Below are 25,000 nucleotides of genomic sequence, written 5' to 3'. Positions count from 1 at the left end.
TTTTTGTTTTAGATGTAACAAGCTTTACTATGAAATTATTTTTCCTTTTTTTCTTTTTTTTTTTTTTAGATGTAACAAGCTTTACTATGACATTTTTTTCTGTGTTTTTTTTTTTAATGTAACAAGCTTTACTATGAATTTTTCTTTTTTTTTTAGATATAACAAGCTTTACTATGAATTTTTTTTTCTTTTTTAGATGTAACAAGCTTTACTATGAAATTTTTTTTCCTTCTTTTCTTTTTTTTTTTAGATGTAACAAGCTTCACTATGACATTTTTTTTCTGTTTTTTTTTAAATGTAACAAGCTTTACTATGAATTTTTCCTTTTTTTTTTTAAATGTAACAAGCTTTACTATGATTTTTTTTTAAGATGTAACAAGCTTTACTATGATTTTTTTTCTTTTTTTAGATGTAAAAAGCTTTACTGTGAATTTTTTTTAATTTTTTTTATTTTAGATGTAACAAGCTTTACTATGACATTTTTTTTTTCTTTTTTTCTTTTTAGATGTAACAAGCTTTACTATGAAATTTTTTTCTTTTTTTTTGTTTTAGATGTAACAAGCTTTACTATGAAATTATTTTTCCTTTTTTTCTTTTTTTTTTTTTTAGATGTAACAAGCTTTACTATGACATTTTTTTCTGTGTTTTTTTTTTAATGTAACAAGCTTTACTATGAATTTTTCTTTTTTTTTTTAGATATAACAAGCTTTACTATGATTTTTTTTCTTTTTTTAGATGTAAAAAGCTTTACTGTGAATTTTTTTTCTTTTTTTCTTTTAGATGTAACAAGCCTTACTATGATTTTTTTTTTCTTTTTTAGATGTAACAAGCTTTACTATGAAATTTTTTTTCCTTCCTTTCTTTTTTTTTTTTTTTTTAGATGTAACAAGCTTCACTATGACATTTTTTTCTGTTTTTTTTTAAATGTAACAAGCTTTACCATGAATTTTTCTTTTTTTTTTTTAAATGTAACAAGCTTTACTATGATTTTTTTTTAAGATGTAACAAGCTTTACTATGATTTTTTTTCTTTTTTTAGATGTAAAAAGCTTTACTGTGAATTTTTTTTAATTTTTTTTATTTTAGATGTAACAAGCTTTACTATGACATTTTTTTTTCTTTTTTTCTTTTTAGATGTAACAAGCTTTACTATGAAATTTTTTTCTTTTTTTTTTGTTTTAGATGTAACAAGCTTTACTATGAAATTTTTTTCCTTTTTTTCTTTTTTTTTTTTTTTTTTTAGATGTAACAAGCTTTACTATGACATTTTTTTCTGTGTTTTTTTTTTTTAATGTAACAAGCTTTACTATGAATTTTTCTTTGTTTTTTAGATATAACAAGCTTTACTATGATTTTTTTTCTTTTTTTAGATGTAAAAAGCTTTACTGTGAATTTTCTTTTCTTTTAGATGTAACAAGCCTTACTATGAATTTTTTTTTCTTTTTTAGATGTAACAAGCTTTACTATGAAATTTTTTTTCCTTCTTTTCTTTTTTTTTTTTTTTTTTTAGATGTAACAAGCTTCACTATGACATTTTTTTTCTGTTTTTTTTAAATGTAACAAGCTTTACTATGAATTTTTCTTTTTTTTTTTTTAAATGTAACAAGCTTTACTATGATTTTTTTTTTAAATGTAACAAGCTTTACTATGATTTTTTTTTTAAGATGTAACAAGCTTTACTATGATTTTTTTTTTAAGATGTAACAAGCTTTACTATGATTTTTTTTCTGTTTTTTTTTAAATGTAACAAGCTTTACCATGAATTTTTCTTTTTTTTTTTTAAATGTAACAAGCTTTACTATGATTTTTTTTTAAGATGTAACAAGCTTTACTATGATTTTTTTTCTTTTTTTAGATGTAAAAAGCTTTACTGTGAATTTTTTTTAATTTTTTTTATTTTAGATGTAACAAGCTTTACTATGACATTTTTTTTTCTTTTTTTCTTTTTAGATGTAACAAGCTTTACTATGAAATTTTTTTCTTTTTTTTTTGTTTTAGATGTAACAAGCTTTACTATGAAATTTTTTTCCTTTTTTTCTTTTTTTTTTTTTTTTTTTAGATGTAACAAGCTTTACTATGACATTTTTTTCTGTGTTTTTTTTTTTTAATGTAACAAGCTTTACTATGAATTTTTCTTTGTTTTTTAGATATAACAAGCTTTACTATGATTTTTTTTCTTTTTTTAGATGTAAAAAGCTTTACTGTGAATTTTCTTTTCTTTTAGATGTAACAAGCCTTACTATGAATTTTTTTTTCTTTTTTAGATGTAACAAGCTTTACTATGAAATTTTTTTTCCTTCTTTTCTTTTTTTTTTTTTTTTTTTAGATGTAACAAGCTTCACTATGACATTTTTTTTCTGTTTTTTTTAAATGTAACAAGCTTTACTATGAATTTTTCTTTTTTTTTTTTTAAATGTAACAAGCTTTACTATGATTTTTTTTTTAAATGTAACAAGCTTTACTATGATTTTTTTTTTAAGATGTAACAAGCTTTACTATGATTTTTTTTTCATTTTTTAGATGTAAAAAGCTTTACTGTGAATTTTTTTTTATTTTTTTTATTTTAGATGTAACAAGCTTTACTATGACATTTTTTTTTTCTTTTTTTCTTTTTAGATGTAACAAGCTTTACTATGAAATTTTTTTTTCTTTTTTTAGATGTAACAAACTTTACTATGAAATTTTTTTTTCTTTTTTTAGATGTAACAAGCCCTACTATGAATTTTTTTTTCTTTTTTTTTTTTTAGATGTAACGAGCTTTACTATGAATTTTTTTTTTTTTTTTTTTTTTTTTTAGATGTACCAGGCTTGAAATGTTCCAATGTGGTCACCTCAACCCAAGAGCGCGTACCGCCCCTGACCGCGGCGTCGCACCGGGGAGCGTTGTTCCAGGGGAATCCACAAATCTCTCTGTGGCCGTCAGATCTGGCCGGAGTTTCAGAGGTCGAATGATTGAGAGTTGAACAGCAAATTTTTAATTGATCGTCCAAGGCCGAGACCCCGGCTCTGGAGGGAAAGAGGCGAATATTTTCCGCTTCGGCGCCTTTCTCGATTACCGCTGCGATCTTTTCACTTTTATTGGAGTCAGCACATTGTGCGCCTTCAGTGGAAGCGGTTTAACCCGATGATGGAGAGATGGAGCCCTCGGCCTGGAGAACCAAGAGAGTTATGGAGCCGGATCCGATCGTCCAATGTTGTAGGGCCAATAAAGTGGACCTGTCATCAGATATCTGCAGCATGAGCAGCAATGGCTCAGTGACATTTCCCGGCATTTATTACCTCTCACAGAGAGCCAAGTACTCCCCGTAACAATGATTTCCTTTGCTTTTCACTCCGGAAATGCCTCCTCCTCCTTCTACAATGTTACAATGTACAGTCTGATCACTGGGGGAAGAGAGACTGAGGAAATGCCTCCTCCTCCTTCTACAAAGTTACAATGTACAGTCTGATCACTGGGGGAGGGGAGACTGAGGAAATGCCTCCTCCTTCGACAAAGTTACAATGTACAGTCTGATCACTGGGGGAGGGGAGACTGAGGAAACGCCTCCTCCTCCTCCTACAAAGTTACAATGTACAGTCTGATCCCCGGGGGAGGGGAGACTGAGGAAATGCTTCCTCCTCCTTCTACAAAGTTACAATGTACAGTCTGATCACTGGGGGAGGGGAGACTGAGGAAATGCCTCCTCCTCCTCCTACAAAGTTACAATGTACAGTCTGATCCCCAGGGGAGGGGAGACTGAGGAAATGCTTCCTCCTCCTTCTACAAAGTTACAATGTACAGTCTGATCACTGGGGGAGGGGAGACTGAGGAAATGCTTCCTCCTGCTACAAAGTTACAATGTACAGTCTGATCACTGGGGGAGGGGAGACTGAGGAAATGCCTCCTCCTGTTACAATGTACAGTCTGATCACTGGGGGAGGGGAGACTGCGGAAATGCTTCCTCCTCCTTCTACAAAGTTACAATGTACAGTCTGATCACTGGGGGAGGGGAGACTGAGGAAATGCCTCCTCCTCCTTCTACAAAGTTACAATGTACAGTCTGATCACTGGGGGAGGGGAGACTGAGGAAATGCCTCTTCCTCCTTCTACAAAGTTACAATGTACAGTCTGATCACTGGGGGAGGGGAGACTGAGGAAATGCCTCCTCCTCCTCCTACAAAGTTACAATGTACAGTCTGATCACTGGGGGAGGGGAGACTGAGGAAATGCCTCTTCCTCCTTCTACAAAGTTACAATGTACAGTCTGATCACTGGGGGAGGGGAGACTGAGGAAATGCCTCCTCCTCCTCCTACAAAGTTACAATGTACAGTCTGATCACTGGGGGAGGGGAGACTGAGGAAATGCCTCCTCCTGCTACAAAGTTATAATGTACAGTCTGATCACTCAGGGAGGGGAGACTGAGGAAATGCCTCCTCCTTCTACAAAGTTACAATGTACAGTCTGATCACTGGGGGAGGGGAGACTGAGGAAATGCCTCCTCCTTCTACAAAGTTACAATGTACAGTCTGATCACTGGGGGAGGGGAGACTGAGGAAATGCCTCCTCCTCCTTCTACAAAGTTACAATGTACAGTCTGATCACTGGGGGAGGGGAGACTGAGGAAATGCTTCCTCCTCCTTCTACAAAGTTACAATGTACAGTCTGATCACTGGGGGAGGGGAGACTGAGGAAATGCTTCCTCCTCCTTCTACAAAGTTACAATGTACAGTCTGATCACTGGGGGAGGGGAGACTGAGGAAATGCCTCCTCCTGTCTGCAGCAGACTGTTTTTCAATACGGTTTGATGTCATTTTGTCTGCAGGTCAGTCACCCTGATGTGGTGTTCCTAGAGAACAGAAATGAATGTCTCTTGTCTTGGCCATCGCTGTAGCCGCACATTGCTGGACTTTGGGTGGTTATAATTGAGTGGTGACCCCGGCACGGTTTTCTTATAGCCGACGGTGGGCTCTCTTGTAACGGTGATCGGGGCGGCTAACTAGCTGCTCAATTGCTATTACAAGCAGGGGGAGGGGATGCCCTTCCCCCTTTGCTGCCTTCTGTAGCTTTCTCAGGCTCCCCATTGACTAGTATTAGTAGATAGATAGGAAGGCAGATTGTTTACTTGTTTTATACTTTTTTTATATTACATTTCTGCAGTTGCTTCCTGGTTTCTGGCCTAGGCCAAGATGATGTCATACATCCCAGGAGTATTGGGAGTAGGGGTTTTCTCAGCTAAGCACACTTTCCTACTTGCAAGCTTGAGCTAAGGGCAGATGGATTCCAGGAAGTAAATGCTACATGAACTGTCTGCCCTTACCCAAGATGGATGACAGATGGAGACATGGATGGATGGATGGATGAAGGATGGAGACATGGATGGATGGATGGAGACATGGATGGATGGATGAAGGATGAAGACATGGATGGATGGATGATGGATGGATGGAGACATGGATGGATGATGGATGGAGACATGGATGGATGGATGATGGATGGAGACATGGATGGATGGATGATGGATGGATGGAGACATGGATGGATGATGGATGGAGACATGGATGGATGGATGGATGATGGATGGAGACATGGATGGATGGATGATGGATGGATGGAGACATGGATGGATGGATGATGGATGGATGGAGACATGGATGGATGGATGATGGATGGATGGAGACATGGATGGATGATGGATGGATGGAGACATGGATGGATGATGGATGGAGACATGGATGGATGGATGGATGATGGATGGAGACATGGATGAATGGGGGGAGTTTGCTTTGAATAATAAAAATGAATTAAATATGGTTTTCGGTTTGCGGCGCTAAGCAGTTTCGCTTTATTCTCTCCATTTTTAATCTTTTCTTTGGAATAAAGACTCAAACCCATCACGGTGGGTCAGAAGTGATAGGATGCGGCTGGTCCGGGTCGCGGCTCGGTTGGACAGGTTCTCTTTAAGTCAGAGCTGGGAAGCACGGGCCACTGAAGTAAGAAAGGTTATCTGTGCCGCATGGGTGAGCGCCGGCTGACTCGGGGCCCATTCCTGCACACAGCGCACCTTCTCATAGGTCAGCCGTCACATTTCCTGCAATGTATGCTGAGGACGGAACATGCGGGGGGGGGAACCGCGACACACAGAGCTATAGAAGCAAATATTCACTCATTGATCTGATTCCAACACTACACGCCACTGCCTATGTGAGCTCCACAGGAACTGGGCAAGGCAAGGCTCAGCGGGTGTACAGACCTTGGAACTCGGCACAGGGATGGTGGGAACCCCTCATTGGGCACAGCGGGTGTACAGACCCGGGAACTCGGCACAGGGATGCTGGGAACCCCTCATATTGGGCACAGCGGGCATACAGACCCGGGAACTCGGCACAGGGATGGTGGGAACCCCTCATTGGGCACAGCGGGCGTACAGACCCGGGAACTCAGCACAGGGATGGTGGGAACCCCTCATAATGGGCACAGCGGGCGTACAGACCCGGGAACTCAGCACAGGGATGCTGGGAACCCCTCATAATGGGCACAGCGGGCGTACAGACCCGGGAACTCGGCACAGGGATGGTGGGAACCCCTCATAATGGGCACAGCGGGCGTACAGACCCGGGAACTCAGCACAGGAATCGTGGGAACCCCTCATAATGAGCACAGCGGGCGTACAGACCCGGGAACTCAGCACAGGGATGGTGGGAACCCCTCATAATGGGCACAGCGGGCGTACAGACCCGGGAACTCAGCACAGGGATGGTGGGAACCCCTTATAATGGGCACAGCGGGTGTACAGACTCGGGAACTCAGCGCAGGGATGATGCGAACCCCTCATGATGGGCACAGCGGGTGTACAGACCCGGGAACTCAGCACAGGGATGGTGGGAACCCCTCATAATGGGCACAGCACCCGGGAACTCAGCACAGGGATCGTGGGAAAACTCATTATTACCAACGTCAATGTTTTTATTGCTGTCCCTGCCTTCCTGTCCTGGTGACAACCACCCCCCTCCCATTTCTTCTATAGATTGTCACAGAAACAGGAAACGGAATAAATGTCCCTATAAGGGGTCAGAGCTAATAATAGAACAATGACAGAAATGTCAACTGTTCCGCACTGTATCCGAAAACAAAATGGCAGCCCGAAGTGAGACTTTGACGATTCATTTCCTTTTCATTTGAAAACAATCTATAATTGTGACTACAGTCTTATGCCGGCCATAGACGGGTCAAAAATCGGCCGATTCTCACACTGTTAGCGGGTTAATTGGTCGGCTGTTTTTCGGGTTTTTTTGCACAGTTTTTTTATCGGGCATGTTGGAAAATTCGCGGCCGATTTTGACGATCAGCCGATTTTCCCGGCAATGATGGGCAAATAGGCCAATCATTTTACCGATAAAAAATCTGCGCATGAGCCGTGACCTGCAAGAAGAAGAGGAAGAAAGAAAGAAAAAGAAAGAAGTAGAAAGAAAAAGAAAGAAGAAGAAAGAAGGAAGCAGAAGACGAAAAAAGAAGAAAGAAGAAAAAGAAAGACGAAGAAAGAAAAAGAAAGAAGTAGTAAGAAAAAGAAAGAAGTAGAGAGAAGAAGAAAGAAAAAGGAAGAAGAAAGAAAAAGAAAGAAGAAGAAGAAAGAAGAAGAAGAGAGAAGAAGAAAGAAGAAGAAAGAAAAAGAAAGACGTAGAAAGAAAAAGAAAGAAGAAAAAAAGAAAGAAAGAAGAAGAAAGAAGAAGAAAAAAGAAAGAAGTAGAAAGAAAAAGAAAGAAGAAGAAAGAAGGAAGCAGAAGACGAAAAAAGAAGAAAGAAGAAAAGAAAGATGAAGAAAGAAAAAGAAAGAAGAAGAAAGAAAAAGAAAGAAAAAGAAAGAAAAAGAAAGAAAAGAAAGAAGTAGAAAGAAAAAGGAAGAAGAAAAGAAAAAGAAAGAAGAAGAAAGAAAGAAGAAAGAAAGAAGAAAGAAGTAGAAGACGAAAAAAGAAGGAAGAAGAAGAAGATGAAAAAAGAAAGAAGAAGAAGAAAAATGAAGAAAGAAGGAAGGAGAGGGAAGAAGAATGGAAGAAGAAGAGGGAAGCAGAAAGAAGAAGGAAGTAAAAAGAAGGAAGAAGAAAGAAGAAGGAAGTAGAAGGAAGAAGAAGGAAGAAAGAAAAAGAAGGAAGCAAGAAAGAAGGAAGACAAAAAAAGAAGAAGAAAGAAGAAAAGAAAGACGAAGAAAGAAAAAGAAAGAAGAAAAAAGAAAAAGAAAGAAGGAAGAAAAGAAAGAAAAAGAAAGAAAAAGATGAAAGAAGAAGAGAGAAGAAGAAAGAAAAAGTAAAAAGAAAAAGAGAGAAGAAGAAAGAAGAAGAGAGAAGAAGAAAGAAAAAGATAGAAAAAGAAAGAAAAAGAAAGAAGAAAAGAAAAAGAAAGAAGAAGAAAGAAAGAAGTAGAAGGAAGAAGAAGAAAGAAGCAGATGAAAAAAGAAGAAAGAAGGAAGAAGAAGACGAAAAAAGAAAGAGGAAGAAAAATGAAGAAAGAAGACGACGAAAAAAGAAAGAAGAAAAATGAAGAAAGAAAACGACGAAAAAAAAGAAAGAAGGAAGAAGAAGGAAGAGGGAAGCAGAAAGAAGAAGAAAGAAGGAAGAAGAAAGAAAGAAGAAGGAAGAAGAAGAAAGAAAGAAGAAGGAAGTAGAAGGAAGAAGAAGGAAGAAGAAAGAAGAAGGAAGAAGAAAGAAGAAGAAAGAAGAAGAAGGAAGAAGAAAGGAAAAGAAGGAAGAAGAAAGGAAAAGAAGGAAGAAGAAAGGAAAAGAAGGAAGAAGAAAGGAAAAGAAGGAAGAAGAAAGAGGAAGAAGAAAGAAAAAGAAAGAGGAAGAAAGAAGAAGTAAGAAAAAGAAAGAAGAAGAAAGAAGGAAGAAGAAGATGAAAAAAGAAAGAAGAAAATGAAGAAAGAAGACGACGAAAAAAAAGAAAGAAGTAGGAAGAAGAAAGAGGAAAGAAGAAGGAAAAAGAAAGAAAGAAGAAGGAAGTAGAAGGAAGAAGAAGGAAGAAGGAAAAAGAAAGAAAGAAGAAGGAAGTAGAAGGAAGAAGAAGGAAGAGGAAGGAAGAAGAAAGAAGAAGAAAGAAAAAGAAAGAGGAAGAAGAAAAAGAAAGAGGAAGAAGAAAAAGAAAGAGGAAGAAAGAAAAAGAAAGAGGAAGAAAGAAAAAGAAAGAGGAAGAAAGAAAAAGAAAGAAGAAGAAAGAAGAAGAAAGAAGGAAGAAGAAGATGAAAAAAGAAAGAAGAGGAAAAATGAAGAAAGAAGAAGGAAGAAGAAGAAGAAATGTTATTCTGCTAAAGTGAATGGATGATAGGAATGGGAGACACCTGAATCTTTCCTATGAAGTGGCAGTCCAGTCCGCGATTATATTTTATATGAAAGTCTTGCGGTTGCAACAATGTATCCAAATAATGTATTGCTGTCACATGGTATGGTGCGCTCCCCTGTCACATTGTATGGTGCGCTCCCCTGTCACATTGTATGGTGCTCCCGTCACATGGTATGGTGCGCTCCCGTCACATGGTATGGTGCGCTTCCCTGTCACATGGTATGGTGCGCTTCCCTGTCACATGGTATGGTGCGCTTCCCTGTCACATGGTATGGTGCGCTTCCCTGTCACATGGTATGGTGCGCTCCCCCGTCACATTGTATGGTGCGCTCCCCCGTCACATTGTATGGTGCGCTCCCCCGTCACATGGTATGGTGCGCTCCCCCGTCACATGGTATGGTGCGCTCCCCCGTCACATGGTATGGTGCGCTCCCCCGTCACATGGTATGGTGCGCTCCCCCGTCACATGGTATGGTGCGCTCCCCCGTCACATGGTATGGTGCGCTCCCCCGTCACATGGTATGGTGCGCTCCCCCGTCACATGGTATGGTGCGCTCCCCCGTCACATTGTATGGTGCGCTCCCCCGTCACATTGTATGGTGCGCTCCCCCCGTCACATGGTATGGTGCGCTCCCCCGTCACATGGTATGGTGCGCTCCCCCGTCACATGGTATGGTGCGCTCCCCCGTCACATGGTATGGTGCGCTCCCGTCACATGGTATGGTGCGCTCCCCCGTCACATGGTATGGTGCGCTCCCCCGTCACATGGTATGGTGCGCTCCCCCGTCACATTGTATGGTGCGCTCCCCCGTCACATTGTATGGTGCGCTCCCCCGTCACATTGTATGGTGCGCTCCCCCGTCACATTGTATGGTGCGCTTCCCCCGTCACATTGTATGGTGCGCTCCCCTGTCACATGGTATGGTGCGCTCCCCCGTCACATGGTATGGTGCGCTCCCCTGTCACATGGTATGGTGCGCTCCCGTGTCACATGGTATGGTGCGCTCCCCTGTCACATGGTATGGTGCGCTCCGTCTCTGCAAGGGACAGAAGTTATGGGGTTAATGCCGGCCATAGACGGGCCAAAAATCGGCTGATTTTTTTAACGTTGGTGGTAACGTCGGCCGATCGCACCCGTCCGTCTATGTCCTGCTTTAGGCTGGCCATACATTATACAATTTTCTGCCCAATTTCCTTCAGATTTACCTTCAACTATGTAGCGCAAGGGCCTGCCTGATTGGATACAACTGAAAGTGTTGTTCGGGTTTGACCTCATATTATATGGTTTTGGGAAATCTAAAGCAAAATTCTCAAGAAAATGGTACAATGTATGGCCAGCCTTAGAGATTTCATTAGAAGGCGCTGATTTTCCCTCTGCTGATTACTCGGCAAGCATTTCAAAAGTAAAAATCAATTTGTACATTGCAGAAAATGCTCTTTCCAACACTGTGACCTTGCTTTTTCTGTGAGATGGGAGTTTTGCTTTGTGGTAACTTTTTGGCACAGCTCAGCCTGTCAGCGGCGGAACAGTCGCCGTGCTAAGTGCGACGCATGACATTGGCGCCGCCAGCGCGGCGTGTAGCGATTAACCCTCCTGGAATAGCGGCCCCGGCACCTGTGTTATTCGCTGACCTTTAGCATCTCCTCGTGTATGGAGAAGTGACCGTAGGAGCTGAAGTAGGCGCAGTCCTCGCTCTCATCCAGATCGGCGATGGCCCCAGCGGAAGACGAAGCACATCTGACATCTGCGTTCATCACGAAATCCTGCGCAAGTTGTCTGTAATCAATTTGAAAAGATACCCCTGAGACGAGCTCGCCGAACCGTGAAAATGAAAAGAGGACGAGAGGCGAGCGCGCGGCGCGGGCGAGGGAGAAGAGCGCAGCTCTGGGCTGTGCTGCCCTCCTACTGGCCACATGGTGCACTGCTACTACAGCGACAATGTCAAACGTTCGGGCCATTCACATCGCTGCATTAAAGTAGAATTCCAGCCCTAACTAGTCTTAAAACTGCCCCCCCCCCCCAATACCTATGCCGACTAACCTGAAGGATAAGACATACTTACCTATTTGCAGCCCGCTCCGGTCATGTGATCTGGCTCCCCTGCGTCAGTCAGCGATGGCTGCAGGGGACAGGAGCGAGCGCTCGGTAACGGCTGGGAATTCCAGAAGTAGTGACATCACCCGTAGGCTCCTATCGCCCATCTGTTGTCAGCGCTCCCTCCTCTTCCTTGCAGCCGCCAATGGCTGACAGCGGGGAACCGAATCACAGGACCGGACCAGAGCGGCCTGAAAATACATTTATACTTTTTTTGGTTTTTAACACAGGTTAGTCAGGAGAGGTGTTAGGAAGGGGGCTGGAGTTCTACTTTAAAGAGGTTGTAAACCTCAGACATGAAATAGGAACAAAGCACATCCCTCTATAGGGTGTACTTGTCTCAGTCCAGAGCACTAAATGCCATCTCTGTCAAGAGAGGAGAGAGAGAGGAGAGAAGAGAGGAGAGAAGAGGGGGGGGGGGAGAGAGAGAGAGAGAGAGAGAGAGAGAAGAGAGATTAGAGGGAGAGAGAGAGAGGAGAGAGAGGGGGGAGAGAGGGGGGGAGAAAGGGAGAGAAGAGAGAGAGGGTAGAGAGAGAGAAGAGGGGGGAGGAGAGAGGGGGGAGAGGGGGGGGAGAGAGAGGGGGGAGGAGAGAGAGAGGGGAAGAGAGAGAGAGGGGGAAGAGAGAGAGGGGGGAAGAGAGAGAGAGGGGGGAGAAGAGAGAGAGGGGGGAAGAGAGAGAGGGGGGAAGAGAGAGAGGGGGGAAGAGAGAGGGGGGGAAGAGAGGGGGGGGAGAGAGGGGGGAAGAGAGGGGGGAAGAGAGGGGGGGAGAGAGAGAGGGGGGAGAGAGAGGGGGAGGGGGAGAGAGAGGGGAGAGAGAGGGGGGAGGGAGGGAGGGGAGGGGGAGAGAGAGGGGGGAGGGGGAGAAGAGAGGGGGAGAGAGGGGAGAGAGAGGGGGAGAGGGGGGAGAGGGGGGGGGCGAGAGAGAGGGGGGAGGGGGGGCGAGAGAGAGAGAGAGAGGGGGGAGGGAGGGGGGGCGAGAGAGAGAGAGAGGGGGGAGAGAGGGAGAGCGAGAGAGAGAGAGAGGGGGGGAGAGAGGGAGAGAGAGGAGAGAGGGGGGAGAGAAGAGCGAGAGAGAAGAGAGAAAGAGAGGGGGGGAGAAAGAGAGGGGGGAGAGAAAGAGAGGGGGGGAGAGAAAGAGAGGGGGGGAGAGAAAGAGAGGGGGGGAGAGAAAAGAGAGGGGGGGAGAGAAAGAGAGGGGGGGGAGAGAAAGAGAGGGGGGGGAGAGAAAGAGAGGGGGGGGAGAGAAAGAGAGGGGGGGGAGAGAAAGAGAGGGGGGGAGGGAGAAGAGAGAAAGTGAGAGAGAAAATACTTAGGGACAACCTCCCTACTGGGGTCCTCTTCCTACCTCTGGGCCCCAAGGCAGCTGATGGGTTTATACCACTGAAAGGAAGGAGAGAGAAGAACAAAAGTGAGAAGAAATAGAAGAGAAGAAGAAAAAGAAAATCTGTGAAGAAAAAAGGAAATGGAAAAAATATAAGTGGGGGAGAAGGGAAGGAAAACAAAAAGAAAGAAAGGAAGAAGAAAGAAAAGGAAAGGAAAAGAAGGAGAGGAGGAGAAGGGGAAGGAGAGGAGGAGAAGGGGAAGGAGAGGAGGAGAAGGGGAAGGAGAGGAGGAGAAGGGGAAGGAAAGGAGAAGAAGGGGAAGGAAGGAGGAGAAGGGGAAGGAAAGGAGGAGAAGGGGAAGGAAAGGAGGAGAAGGGGAAGGAAAAGAGGAGAAGGGGAAGGAAAGGAGAGAAGGGGAAGGAAAGGAGGAGAAGGGGAAGGAAAGGAGGAGAAGGGGAAGGAAAGGAGGAGAAGGGGAAGGAAAGGAGGAGAGGGAAGGAAGGAGGAGAAGGGGAAGGAGAGGAGGAGAAGGGGAAGGAGAGGAAGAAAGGGGAAGGAGAGGAGGAGAAGGGGAAGGAGAGGAGGAGAAGGGAAGGAGAGGAGGAGAAGGGGAAGGAGAGGAGGAGAAGGGGGAGGGAAGGAGGAGAAGGGGAAGGAGAGGAGGAGAAGGGGAAGGAGAGGAGGAGAAGGGGAAGGAGAGGAGAAGGGGAAGGAGAGGAGGAGAAGGGGAAGGAGAGGAGGAGAAGGGGAGAGAGGAGAAGGGGAGGAAGGAGAAGGAAGGAGAGAAGGAGAAGGGGAAGGAGAGGAGAAGGGGAAGGAGAGGAGGAGAAGGGAAGGAGAGGAGAAGGGGAAGGAGGGAGGAGAAGGGGAAGGAGAGGAGGAGAAGGGGAAGGAGAGGAGGAGAAGGGGAAGGAAAGGAGACTAAGAGGGAAAAAAGAAAAAAGGGAACCAAAGGATAGAATGAAAAGAAAGAGATGAAGGGAAAGAATTAGAAAAAAGGGAAAGAAGGGGAAAAGGAAGGAAGGAGAAGAAAGGAAAAATAAGGAAAAGGAAAGAAGAGGGCAGGACAGAAAAGAAAAGGAAATGAAAGGAGAAATAGGAAGAGAAGGAAGGGGGGAGGGGAGGGAGAAAAAAAAAGAAGGAAAAGAGATGTACTCAGGATTTTAAAATCTAAATCTAAAACGCTTGTGTTGCTGATATGTAATAGATAATCTACGAATCAAAACACAAATGTGACAGGTCCTCTTTCCCACCAAAGCTGACCACACACGTTCCATGTCTGTGCTATCTCCTTCAGATCTGTCAGGCACACGTACAGTTGTGGCCAAAATTATTCAACCCCCACTGAAATTGAGTGTTTTGGCCAGTTTGACATTGCTTTTGATCATTCAGTCATCTTGCTTACATTTACATTAAAGAGGCACTTGTAGGTCAGACAAATATAACATAACAGTTATAATGAAATAACCACAAATGTCTTTTCTGTGCTCACAGCATTATCAGTTTTATTCAACCCCCAAGTGACATTCAATCTTAGTACTTAGTACAGCATCCTTTTACAGTTATAACAGCTTTTAAACGTGAAGCATAGCTTGACACAAGTGTCTTGCAGCGATCTACGGGTATCTTCGCCCATTCTTCATGGGCAAAGGCCTCCAGTTCAGTCACATTCTTAGGCTTGCGCACTGCAACTGCTTTCTTTAAGTCCCACCAGAGGTTCTCAATCGGATTTAAGTCTGGTGACTGCGATGGCCACTCCAAAATGTTCCAGCCTTTCCTCTGCAACCATGCTCTAGTGGACTTGGAGGTATGCTTGGGATCATTGTCCTGTTGAAAGGTCCAACGTCTCCCAAGCCTCAGGTGTGTGACGGACTGCATCACGTTTCCATCCAATATCTCCTGGTACTGAAGAGAATTCATGGTACCTTGCACACGCTGAAGCTTCCCTGTACCTGCAGAAGCAAAACAGCCCCAAAGCATGATTGACCCTCCACCATGCTTCACAGTAGGCAAGGTGTTCTTTTCATCATAGGCCTTGTTCTTCCTCCTCCAAACATAGCGTTGATCCATGGGCCCAAACAGTTCTAATTTTGTTTCATCAGTCCACAGAACACTATCCCACAACTTTTGTGGTTTGTCCACATGGCTTTTGGCATACTGCAGTCGACTCTTCTTATTCTTTGGAGACAGCAAGGGGGTACGCCTGGGAGTTCTGGCACGGAGGCCTTCATTACGCAGTGTGCGTCTTATTGTCTGGGCTGAAACTTCTGTACCCACATCTGACAAATCTTTTCTCAGTTCCTCAGCAGTCACACGGGGACTTCTCTCCACTCTACGCTTCAGGTAGCGCACAGCAGTCGAAGTCAGCATCTTCTTTCTGCCACGACCAGGTAGCGTTTCAACAGTGCCCTTTGCCTTTAATTTGCGAATGATGCTTCCTAAGGTGTCTCTTGGTATGTTTAACATCTTTGCAATCTTCTTATAGCCATTGCCCTTCCTGTGAAGAGAAATCACCTCTTCTCTTGTCTTCCTGGACCATTCTCTTGCCTTCACCATGTTTGTAACCACACCAGTAAATGTCTAGAAGGAGCTGAGTATCACAGTCATTTTAAAGCTGCCTAATTGGTGCTTATTATGCTTGATTGCTGCTCGGTATGCTTGATTGCTGCTCGGTGACATCCACAGGTGTTTTCAATACCTGATGGAAAGCACCTGTATGAACCTCTGTTCTTCAGAGTGGTAGTCTTTAAGGGGTTGAATAATTGTGGCAATGAAGAAACCACATAAGAACCATTTACTACTGTATTACATAAACAATTGATGTCATTTTAGTTGCATTTGGGTAGTTACAACGTCCTTGTAGGATTTGATTCTGAATACAATTCCAAATGTACACTATAGTCCCTAAACCCCTTTACAGCATTGGGGGTTGAATAATTTTGGCCACAACTGTATGTCCAGCCAGGTTGTCCCACAAATGACACTTCTGTAGCACAGAATATCATGCAACACGCGTGTTCAGCTTCATCACTCTACATGTGACTTTTTCCACCTTATAATAACTGAAAAAAAAACAAACTCTTTGAATTGGACGTTTTGTTGTCACCGATGTTGTCACCGATGTTGTCACCATGCCTCTTCCTCTGAACACAAACCTCATTTTCTGCAGCTCTTCCAGAACGTTGGCTAAGCTCTCCTCGGCTGCCTGCGCCCGGCTCTCTGCCTCCCGGAGTCGGAGGTGTACAGATGGTTCGGAGTTTGTGACCCGAGCCCCGCCGCCATCACAGTCCATGTCCTCCATATCTGCCACATCAATCGGGAGACACAAACATCAACGCTGCAAAACCACAACTCTACTGCTTTCATGTAAAAGCTTAACCGTCCTTTACTTTGCCTTCGCTGGTTCCCCCTCCCCCCTCCTCAACATGATCATTTTTAAATAAAACCTTTCCATTTTCATTACATACCTTGTTTTAGAACCAGTGATGTCATCACTGGGTCTCTGTGCTTCGCTATATAATGTAGGCAGATCATGACTGGTGGGAGGGGCCAGCAGGGTGCTGTACGTAGCTTCCTGAAATCAACGCCCTACCTTAGTACTCCTCTCAAGAGCCCTCAGTCCTGATGCAAGCGGTGGGAGGAGTTATGCAAATATCAAGTAACTGGGTCCCATGTGACCACTGTGACCAATCACAGCAGATCACATGACCATTACAAACAATGAATGGCTTCCTTTCATGCCATCCATTGTATACAATTGTGTTGCCAGCTGGGATTGGTCACAGTGATCACACGGTACAGACTGGGCCAATCACAGCTAATCACAACCCTCCCCCCCCCCAAAAAAAAAAAACAAAACACTGAATTAATCGATTTCATTCAGTTAAATGCTTGCTTACAGCAATTACAATGTGTATTAAAAAAAAAACAAAAAAAAAAAACACTGATCTTCTCCCCAGAGTAGTACAATGTTACTATGGTAACATTATATTACTCTGGTTACAGTGTTACAAAAAAAAAAAAAAACTTAAAAAGGAAAAAAAAAATTGAAAATAAATATATATATATAAATGAAAACACATACACTATATTGCCCCAAGTACTGGTTGGCGGCTTTTCCCCACACATGACCTTCAATGGCCCCCCAGTCTTAGTCCGTAGGGTTCAATATTGAGTTGGCCCCGCCCTTTCCACACACGTGACCTTCAATGGCCCCTCCCAGTCTTAGTCCGTTGGGTTCAATATTGAGTTGGCCCCGCCCATTGCAGCTATAACAGCTTCAACTCTTCTGGGAAGGCCGTCCACAAGGTTTAGGAGGGTGTCTATGGGAAGGTTGGACCATTCTTCCAGAAGCACATTTGTCAGGTCAGGCACTGATGTCGGGGGAGGAGGCCTGGCTCACAGTCTCCGCTCTAATTCATCCCAAAGGTGTTCTATGGGGTTGAGGTCAGGACCTGTGCAGGACAGTCAAGTTCCTCCACCCCAAACTGGCTCCTCCATGTCTTTACAAAGTTGGGAGCATGATATTGTCCAGAATGTCGCCTTAAGAGTTCCCTTCACTGGAACTAGGGGGCCAAGTCCAACCCCTGAAAAACAACCCCACACCATAATCCCCCCTCCACCAAACTTTACACTTGGCACAATGCAGTCAGGCAAGTACTGTTCTCCTGGCAACCGCCAAACTCAGACATGTCTATCAGATTGCCAGATAGAGAAGTGTGATTGGTCACTCCAGAGGACATGTCTGCTCTGCTCTAGAGTCCAGTGGCGGCGTGCTTTACGCCACGGCACCTGACGCTTTGCATTGAACTTGGTGATGGAAGGCTTGGATGCAGCTGCTCGGCCATGGAAACCCATTCCATGAAGCTCTCTACGCACTGTTGTTGGGCTCATCTGAAGGCCACACCAAGTTTGGAGGTCTTTAGCTATTGACTCTGCAGACAGTTAGCGACTTCTGCGCACTGTGCGCTTCAGCATGCGCTGACCCCGCCCTGTCATGTGACGTGGCCTACCACTTGGTGGCTGAGTGGCTGTTGTTCCCAGTGGCTTCCACTTTGTTATAATCCCACTAACAGTTGAGCGTGGAATATTTAGTAGCCAGGAAATGTCACGGATGGACTTATTGCCCAGGTGGCCACCTATCACGGGACCACGCTTGGAGCCACTGAGCTCCTGAGAGCGACCCATTCTTTCACCAATGTTTGTAGAAGCAGTCTGCATGCCTAGGGGCTTGATTGTATACACCTGTGTCCGTGGGGGGGATTGGAACACCTGAATCACATGATTGGGAGGGCGGGGACAATACTTGTGGCAAGTGTGTGTGTGTATTTTTTTTTTCTTTTTGTCACCAGTGTCTCTGATCACAGCCACACCAGTTATATGAGGCTGTACTGCTCTGGTGACAGGATGTAAAAAAAATAAATAAATTGTGACAAATTACAACTTCAAAAAACTCGCCATGCCTCCTACTAAATACCTTGGACTGTCTACTTTCCAAAAAGAGGTCATTTGGGGGATATCTGTCCTGTCCTGACATTTGGGGGATATCTGTCCTGTCCTGACATTTGGGGGGATATCTGTCCTGTCCTGACATTTGGGGGGATATCTGTCCTGTCCTGACATTTGGGGGGATATCTGTCCTGTCCTGACATTTGGGGGGATATCTGTCCTGTCCTGACATTTGGGGGGATATCTGTCCTGTCCTGACATTTGGGGGGATATCTGTCCTGTCCTGACATTTGGGGGGATATCTGTCCTGTCCTGACATTTGGGGGGATATCTGTCCTGTCCTGACATTTGGGGGATATCTGTCCTGTCCTGACATTTGGGGGATATCTGTACTGTTCTGACATTTGGGGGATAGCTGTACTGTCCTGACATTTGGGGGGATATCTGTACTGTCCTGACATTTGGGGGGATATCTGTACTGTCCTGACATTTGGGGGGATATCTGTACTGTCCTGACATTTGGGGGGATATCTGTACTGTCCTGACATTTGGGGGGATATCTGTACTGTCCTGACATTTGGGGGGATATCTGTACTGTCCTGACATTTGGGGGGATATCTGTACTGTCCTGACATTTTTGGGCCTCAAGAAATGAGATGGGCCATCAGTACTTCAGGATTGATTGATTTTCAGATATATCCCATAGTTTATGGTCTCTATAACATTCCTACAGACTAAATAATAAAACTCGATCTGAGTTATTGTCACCAAAGAAATGCAGCAGAATACATCTCGGCTTAAATTTCTGAAAAACAATTATTTGCAAAATTATTTGCAAAAAAAAATACCCCCCCCCCCTTCCCGTGGTGATTAAATACCACCAAAAGAAAGCTCTATTTGTGCGAACAATGAAAATTCTCCTATGGGTAAAGTGTCGCATGACCGCACAATTGTCATTCGAAGTGCAACAGCGCTGAAAGTTGTCCTGGGCAGGAGGGGGGGGGGGGGGGGGGGGGGGAGTTCCCGGCACTAAAGTGGTTAATATTGACCTTTTTTTTTCGACCTATTGTATTTATTCGTTTTTTTTGGCGTTTGCGCGTTCTCTCCGTATCGCCGCAGTGACCATTTCTGGATGTTGCAAAGCCAAGAAAAACGACCGCTCACCGTACTGCAGCAGCAAGTCATCCTCAATCACCGGCTTGAAGAAGTCGTCCTGATCCCAAGGCTTCGGGCTGCCGATACTTCGTAGACTGTCGGCCGTACAGTTCTGAGGAGACGAGGAAAAAAACGAAAAAAAAAAAATAATGATGGAAAATGTTGCAAAAAATGAATTTCCCGGATACTTGAAATGTAACAATGTAAGTCACGCGGGTTACCGTCCCATTAACCCCGTCCTGCCAGATCTACGCATATCTGTGGCAGCATGGAAGTGGGACTAAACGGCGTGATGGCGCGCCACCACGTACCAATACCTCCTTTGTTCTAGGAGCGCGCTCAGTGACGTGCCTCTAGCACCCGTACCTGACAACCCACAATCCCCGAGAAATAGTCAGAAGCTGGTAGGATGGGCCCCCCGTCAGGTGATCACTGCGACATCCAACCATAAGCTGTTTTCAGGACGCTATGTACAGCACCGTGCTAGCCCCTCCCACCCGCCAAGATCAGCCTGACTTGCATAGAGAAGAACTGAGACCAGGGATGCACTGATATATTGGCAGCCTAAATGTATCAGCCAAAAATAGCGGCAATAGGAAAAAGTGCCAATAATGGTCTCTGAAAACGGCGACTTTATTCGTGATTTTACCACGTTTAGGGTGCGGTTTTCATAGGTCATGTGGCAAAAAAAAAAAAAAAAGCAACACGCGTGCATTTTTGATGGGTTTTCAATGCATTTCAGGCCTGGTTTAAACCAACGCCGTTTGCGTTTTTGTCCGTTTTCGCCACATTTCACGTGATTTTTTAATTTTCTCTCTCTTTCGCACCAATGCAGTTTGCGTTTTGCACGCACGTTTTTGACGCTTTATTAAATTTCTTTTTGTTTTTTGACCAACTTGTTGCTGGGCAGATTCAAAAAATCAAAAACACATCAAAAACGCAACACAAGTGTTTCTGATGCATTTTTGCTGCGTTTTTAATGCATTTCAGGCCTGGTTCACACCAACGCCATTTGCGTTTTGTCCATTTTGCAGTCCACACACGTTTTTGACTAGTTTTTTATGCTTTTTATTTTTTTTTTCCCCAACTTGCTACGGGGCAGATTAAAAACACAACGTGCATTTTTGATGCTTCTTTAATGCATTTCACTCCTGGTTCACACCAACGCAGTTTGCGTCTTGTCCGTTCTACAGTGCGTTTTGGCCTGCACATTTTTGACGCGTTTTTTGATGCTTTTGCATGTCTTGACTTTTTTTTTTTTTACCCAACATGTTGCTGGGCAGATTAAAAATGCAAAACGCATCAAAAATGTGGCAAAAACACACTACATGTGTTTTCTGCAGCGTGTCTATTGAAGTCTATTGAACCAAAAACGCAACAATTTGCGTTTAAAAAAAAAAAGTCCCCGACCCTTTCCAAAAGCGCAGCGGCTCAAAAAAGCATCATGTAAGGGACTTTTTGCACCTTTTTTAAAAATTTTGGGAAAATTTTATTTTTTTTCTAAAAAGTACAGTTACACCAAAAACATTTTTGAGCAGTTCCACCCCCACACACATACCAACATATAAACATGCCGGTCTGGGGAGCCTATGCACAAAAAAATAAATAAAACAAATAAATCAATTCTCAATTCTTGGCCCATTATTCACGGTTAGCTCTAAACTGATAACCTGTAGGGCTTTTATATCATCACCTATGGAGAACCCAGGCTGCCCATACACTATACAATTTTCTTACAATTTTCTGCTCAATTTCCTTTAGATTTACCTTCAACTATGTAGCACAAGGGCCGGCCTGATTGGATACAACTGAAAGTGTTGTTTGGGTTTGACCTCATATTATATGGTTTTTGGTAAATCTAAAGCAAAAAAATCTCAAGAAATTTGTATAACGAATGGCCAGCCTCATTATATAATTTTCTTGAGAATTGTTCCACCTGCTGGCTTGTATACAAGTTTTGGGACATTTTAAGACATTTTGCCAAAGTCCCTGAAGAAGCCTCAAGGCGCCCCTGAAGAAGCTTCCAGGCAACCCTGAAAAAACCTTGAGGTGCCCCTGAAGAGGCCTCAAGGCGCCCCTGTAGAAGCCTCGAGGCGCCCCTGAAGAAGCCTCGAGGCGCCCCTGAAGAAGCCTCGAGGCGCCCCTGAAGAAGCCTCGAGGCGCCCCTGAAGAAGCCTCGAGGCGCCCCTGAAGAAGCCTCGAGGCGCCCCTGAAGAGGCCTCGAGGCGCCCCTGAAGAGGCCTCGAGGCGCCTCTGAAGAGGCCTCGAGGCGCCCCTGAAGAGGCCTCGAGGCACCTCTGAAGAAGCCTCAAGGCGCCCCTGAAGAAGCCTCAAGGTGCCCCAAGGCACCCTGGTTGAGACTAGCTGCTCTAGAGTCTCTATGTAATCTTCATGTCTAAAATGATATTTTTACACGTGTAAATTTTTAGACATTTTGCCAAGGCGCCCCTGAAGAAGCCTCAAGGCAACCCTGAAGAAGCCTCGAGGCGCCCCTGAAGAGGCCTCGAGGTGCCCCTGAAGAGGCCTCAAGACACTCCAAGGCACCCTGGTTGAGACTAGCTGCTCTAGGGTCTCTGCTTTCAGAAAATATGTTTGGGGGGGATTTATGTAATCTTCATGTCTAAAATGATATTTTTACACGTGTACATTTTTAGACATTTTGCCAAGGCGCCCCTGAAGAAGCCTCAAGGGGCCCCTGAAGAAGCCTCAAGGGGCCCCTGAAGAAGCCTCAAGGGGCCCTTGAAGAAGCTTCAAGGCGCCCCCGCCCCTGAAGAAGCCTCAGGGCGCCCCTCAAGAAGCCTCAGGGCACCCCTCAAGAAGCCTCAGGGCGCCCCTCAAGAAGCCTCAAGGCGCCCCTCAAGAAGCCTCAAGGGGCCCTGAAGAAGCCTCAAGGCACCCTGGTTGAGACTTGCTGCTCTAGGGTCTCTGCTTTCAGAAAATGTGTTTGGGGGAATTTATGTAATCTTCATGTCTAAAATGATATTTTTAATACGTGTAAAAAACAAACAAACAAAAAAAAACCCACAAAAATGGCTTTGGCAACAGAAGGGTTAAACATTAAATATGAACAGTCCTGGCTGTATAATAAACGCTCGGAGGTGATAAAAACGTACTTACCGTAAAGCGGACATAATTGATGAACTTTATGTAGCCGTAGAAGTCCAGACCTGCAACACAGAAGATTTCTGATGACCATCACCAGGGGGGGGAGAAGATTGTACGCTCCTCGGGGGCGGGGACTGATGTGAATGTACAATATATATGTAAAGCGCTGAGTAAACTGATGGCGCTTTACAAGTACCTGAAATAAATAAAGGGGGCTAACATGCACCCCTATGTCATGGGCAGGGGACAGGTCCTCTTTGTAGAGACACTAGGGGTCTTCAAGGACCCCTATGGCTGTCCTGCCCTGCACAGATGGTGTTTGAATAGCTGCATCCTCACCTACATCGGAACCGATGCAATACATGCCGCTTCTGGGGAAAAGCCAAGGAGCCACCACAGTTGCCTGCTGCTTGGGGGTGGGGATGGGGGGTGGCACCCTTTTAGGGCCCCATACAAGTGACCAGGCTGACCGTACCGTGTGTGGAGACAAACTGGCGGAGGCTGAACTGATGCTGCTCCTGGCAGTGGTGGAAGGTTTCTTCTGGTGAATGGAAGATCCTGTAAGATATACGAGACAACAGTATTATTTAGGGCAGTGATGGCCAACTAGAAAATTATAGAGGGCCCCCCACCCCCGACACCTCCCGAGGGCCACTCAACAGTACTGCATTTTCGCACCTCAACATACCAAATATTCAAATATGTTGATCCTGCTGCATTTTTTGCAGTAAACTACAATTCACTCTGAAGAAGCTGACGTACAATGACAACATTGGTGTCAGTGGGTGCAATATTAACCCCCAGCATTGGTGTCAGCAAACGAAAAAATAACCCCCAGCATCGGTGTCAGCAAACGAAAAAATAACCCCCAGCATCGGTGTCATCAAACGAAAAAATAACCCCCAGCATCGGTGTCAGTAAACATCATCATAACCCCCAACAATGAAGTCAGTGAATGCCATAATAACCTCCAGCATTGGTGTCAGTGAACACCATAATAACCCCCAGCATCGGTGTCAGCAAACGCAATAATAACCCCCAGCATCGGTGTCAGCAAACGCAATAATAACCCCCAGCATCGGTGTCAGCAAACGCAATAATAACCCCCAGCATCGGTGTCAGCAAACATCATCATAACCCCCAACAATGAAGTAAGTGAATGCCATAATAACCCCCAGCATTGGTGTCAATGAATACAATAATACCCACCAACAATGAAGTCAGAGAACGCCGTAATAACCCCCAACATTGGTGTCAGTGACCGCCACAATAACCCCCAGCATTAGGTGTTAGTAAACTAAATAGTAACCCCCCAGCATCGGTGTCAGTAAAAGAAAACAAACTCCAGCATTGGTGCCAGTGAACGTCAAAATAACCCCCAGCATCGGTGTCAGTGAACGTCATAATAACCCCCAGCATCGGTGTCAGTGAACGTCATATAACCCCCAGCATCGGTGTCAGTGAACGTCATAATAACCCCCAGCATCGGTGTCAGTGAACGTCATTATAACCCCCAGCATCGGTGTCAGTGAACGTCATAATAACCCCCAGCATCGGTGTCAGTGAACGTCATAATAACCCCCAGCATCGGTGTCAGTGAACGTCATAATAACCCCCAGCATCGGTGTCAGTGAACGTCATAATAACCCCCAGCATCGGTGTCAGTGAACGTCATAATAACCCCCAGCATTGGTGTCAGTAAACGCCATAATAGCCCCCAGCATCGGTGTTAGTAAATGAAATAATAACCCCCAGCATCGGTAAACGCCATAATCACCCCCAACAATGAAGTCAGTAAACGCAATAATAACCCCCAGCATTGGTGTCAGTAAACATCATAATAACCCCCAACAATGAAGTCTGTGAACGGCCTGCGGGCCGCACACAGGGGGGAACGGCGGCCTGCACACGGGGGGGGGGGGGGGGGGGGGCGGCGGCCTGCACAGAGGGGGGCCGGCGGGCTGCACACAGGGGGGCCAGCGGGCTGCACACAGGGGGGCCGGCGGGCTGCACACAGGGGGGCCAGCGGGCTGCGCGTTGGGTGACAGAGATTTGGAGTAATTGGCGAGGGGACAGAGCTGGGAACACCTGAGATCTCACCATTGGATTCCACAGGAGGCATGAGGCCAGCCCATAAAGCCCCTCATGTGGCTGATATTCAATCTCAGCAGGGAGATGGATCAACTGCACTAGGCCAGCACGGCGCCCCCTGGGGGGGGTCATCCAGTATTTGGGGGGGGGGGGGTTTACCTCTCACAGAACAGGCATCGAACGTCTTGCTGCACTCCGGATTCCTCGTCTTCCCAGGCGGCATCGTCCCCGTCCTCGTAGTCTTCCAGCTCTGGAGCCTCATCCAGGTCTTCCTCATCTGCAAATGGGAAAGGAAATGTCAATTCCTTCACACAGACCAGGGAAGGGTCTCTCAGGCCATCTGTGCCCCCTACCGGGGAGACTTGGTCCCACTTCCTGCCAGGACAGGAAGTGATGAGATTTCACTGCAATGGGGACACACGGACAAAAACATAAAATACATTTTAGGGTCAGAATGCATTGCTGTCCTGGAGACT

General features: G+C 44.9%; 1 protein-coding gene across 1 annotated transcript in view; it reads right to left on the bottom strand.

Annotated features, from left to right (window-relative positions):
- Window positions 1-24,801, bottom strand: part of PRMT3 (protein arginine methyltransferase 3) — a gene marked incomplete at its 5' end in the record, with an annotated part of 90,938 nt that extends 66,137 nt beyond the window's left edge. Inside the window, 6 exons of the mRNA XM_089660939.1 lie at window positions 10,940-11,084; window positions 15,881-16,028; window positions 19,338-19,440; window positions 22,446-22,495; window positions 22,909-22,991; window positions 24,684-24,801. Of these exons, the coding sequence (XP_089517065.1) occupies window positions 10,940-11,084; window positions 15,881-16,028; window positions 19,338-19,440; window positions 22,446-22,495; window positions 22,909-22,991; window positions 24,684-24,801 (647 nt within the window). The remainder of the gene's footprint in view (window positions 1-10,939; window positions 11,085-15,880; window positions 16,029-19,337; window positions 19,441-22,445; window positions 22,496-22,908; window positions 22,992-24,683) is intronic.
- Between the last annotated feature and the right edge of the window lie 199 nt (window positions 24,802-25,000).

This window comes from Staurois parvus, unplaced genomic scaffold, assembly GCF_062004578.1.
Source record: "Staurois parvus isolate SC_StPar_1 unplaced genomic scaffold, SC_StPar_1.0 ptg001290l, whole genome shotgun sequence".
Classification (NCBI taxonomy): domain Eukaryota; kingdom Metazoa; phylum Chordata; class Amphibia; order Anura; family Ranidae; genus Staurois; species Staurois parvus.
The sequence above is the reverse complement of the archived record's forward strand: the minus strand, read 5'-3'. Positions and strand labels throughout refer to the sequence as shown.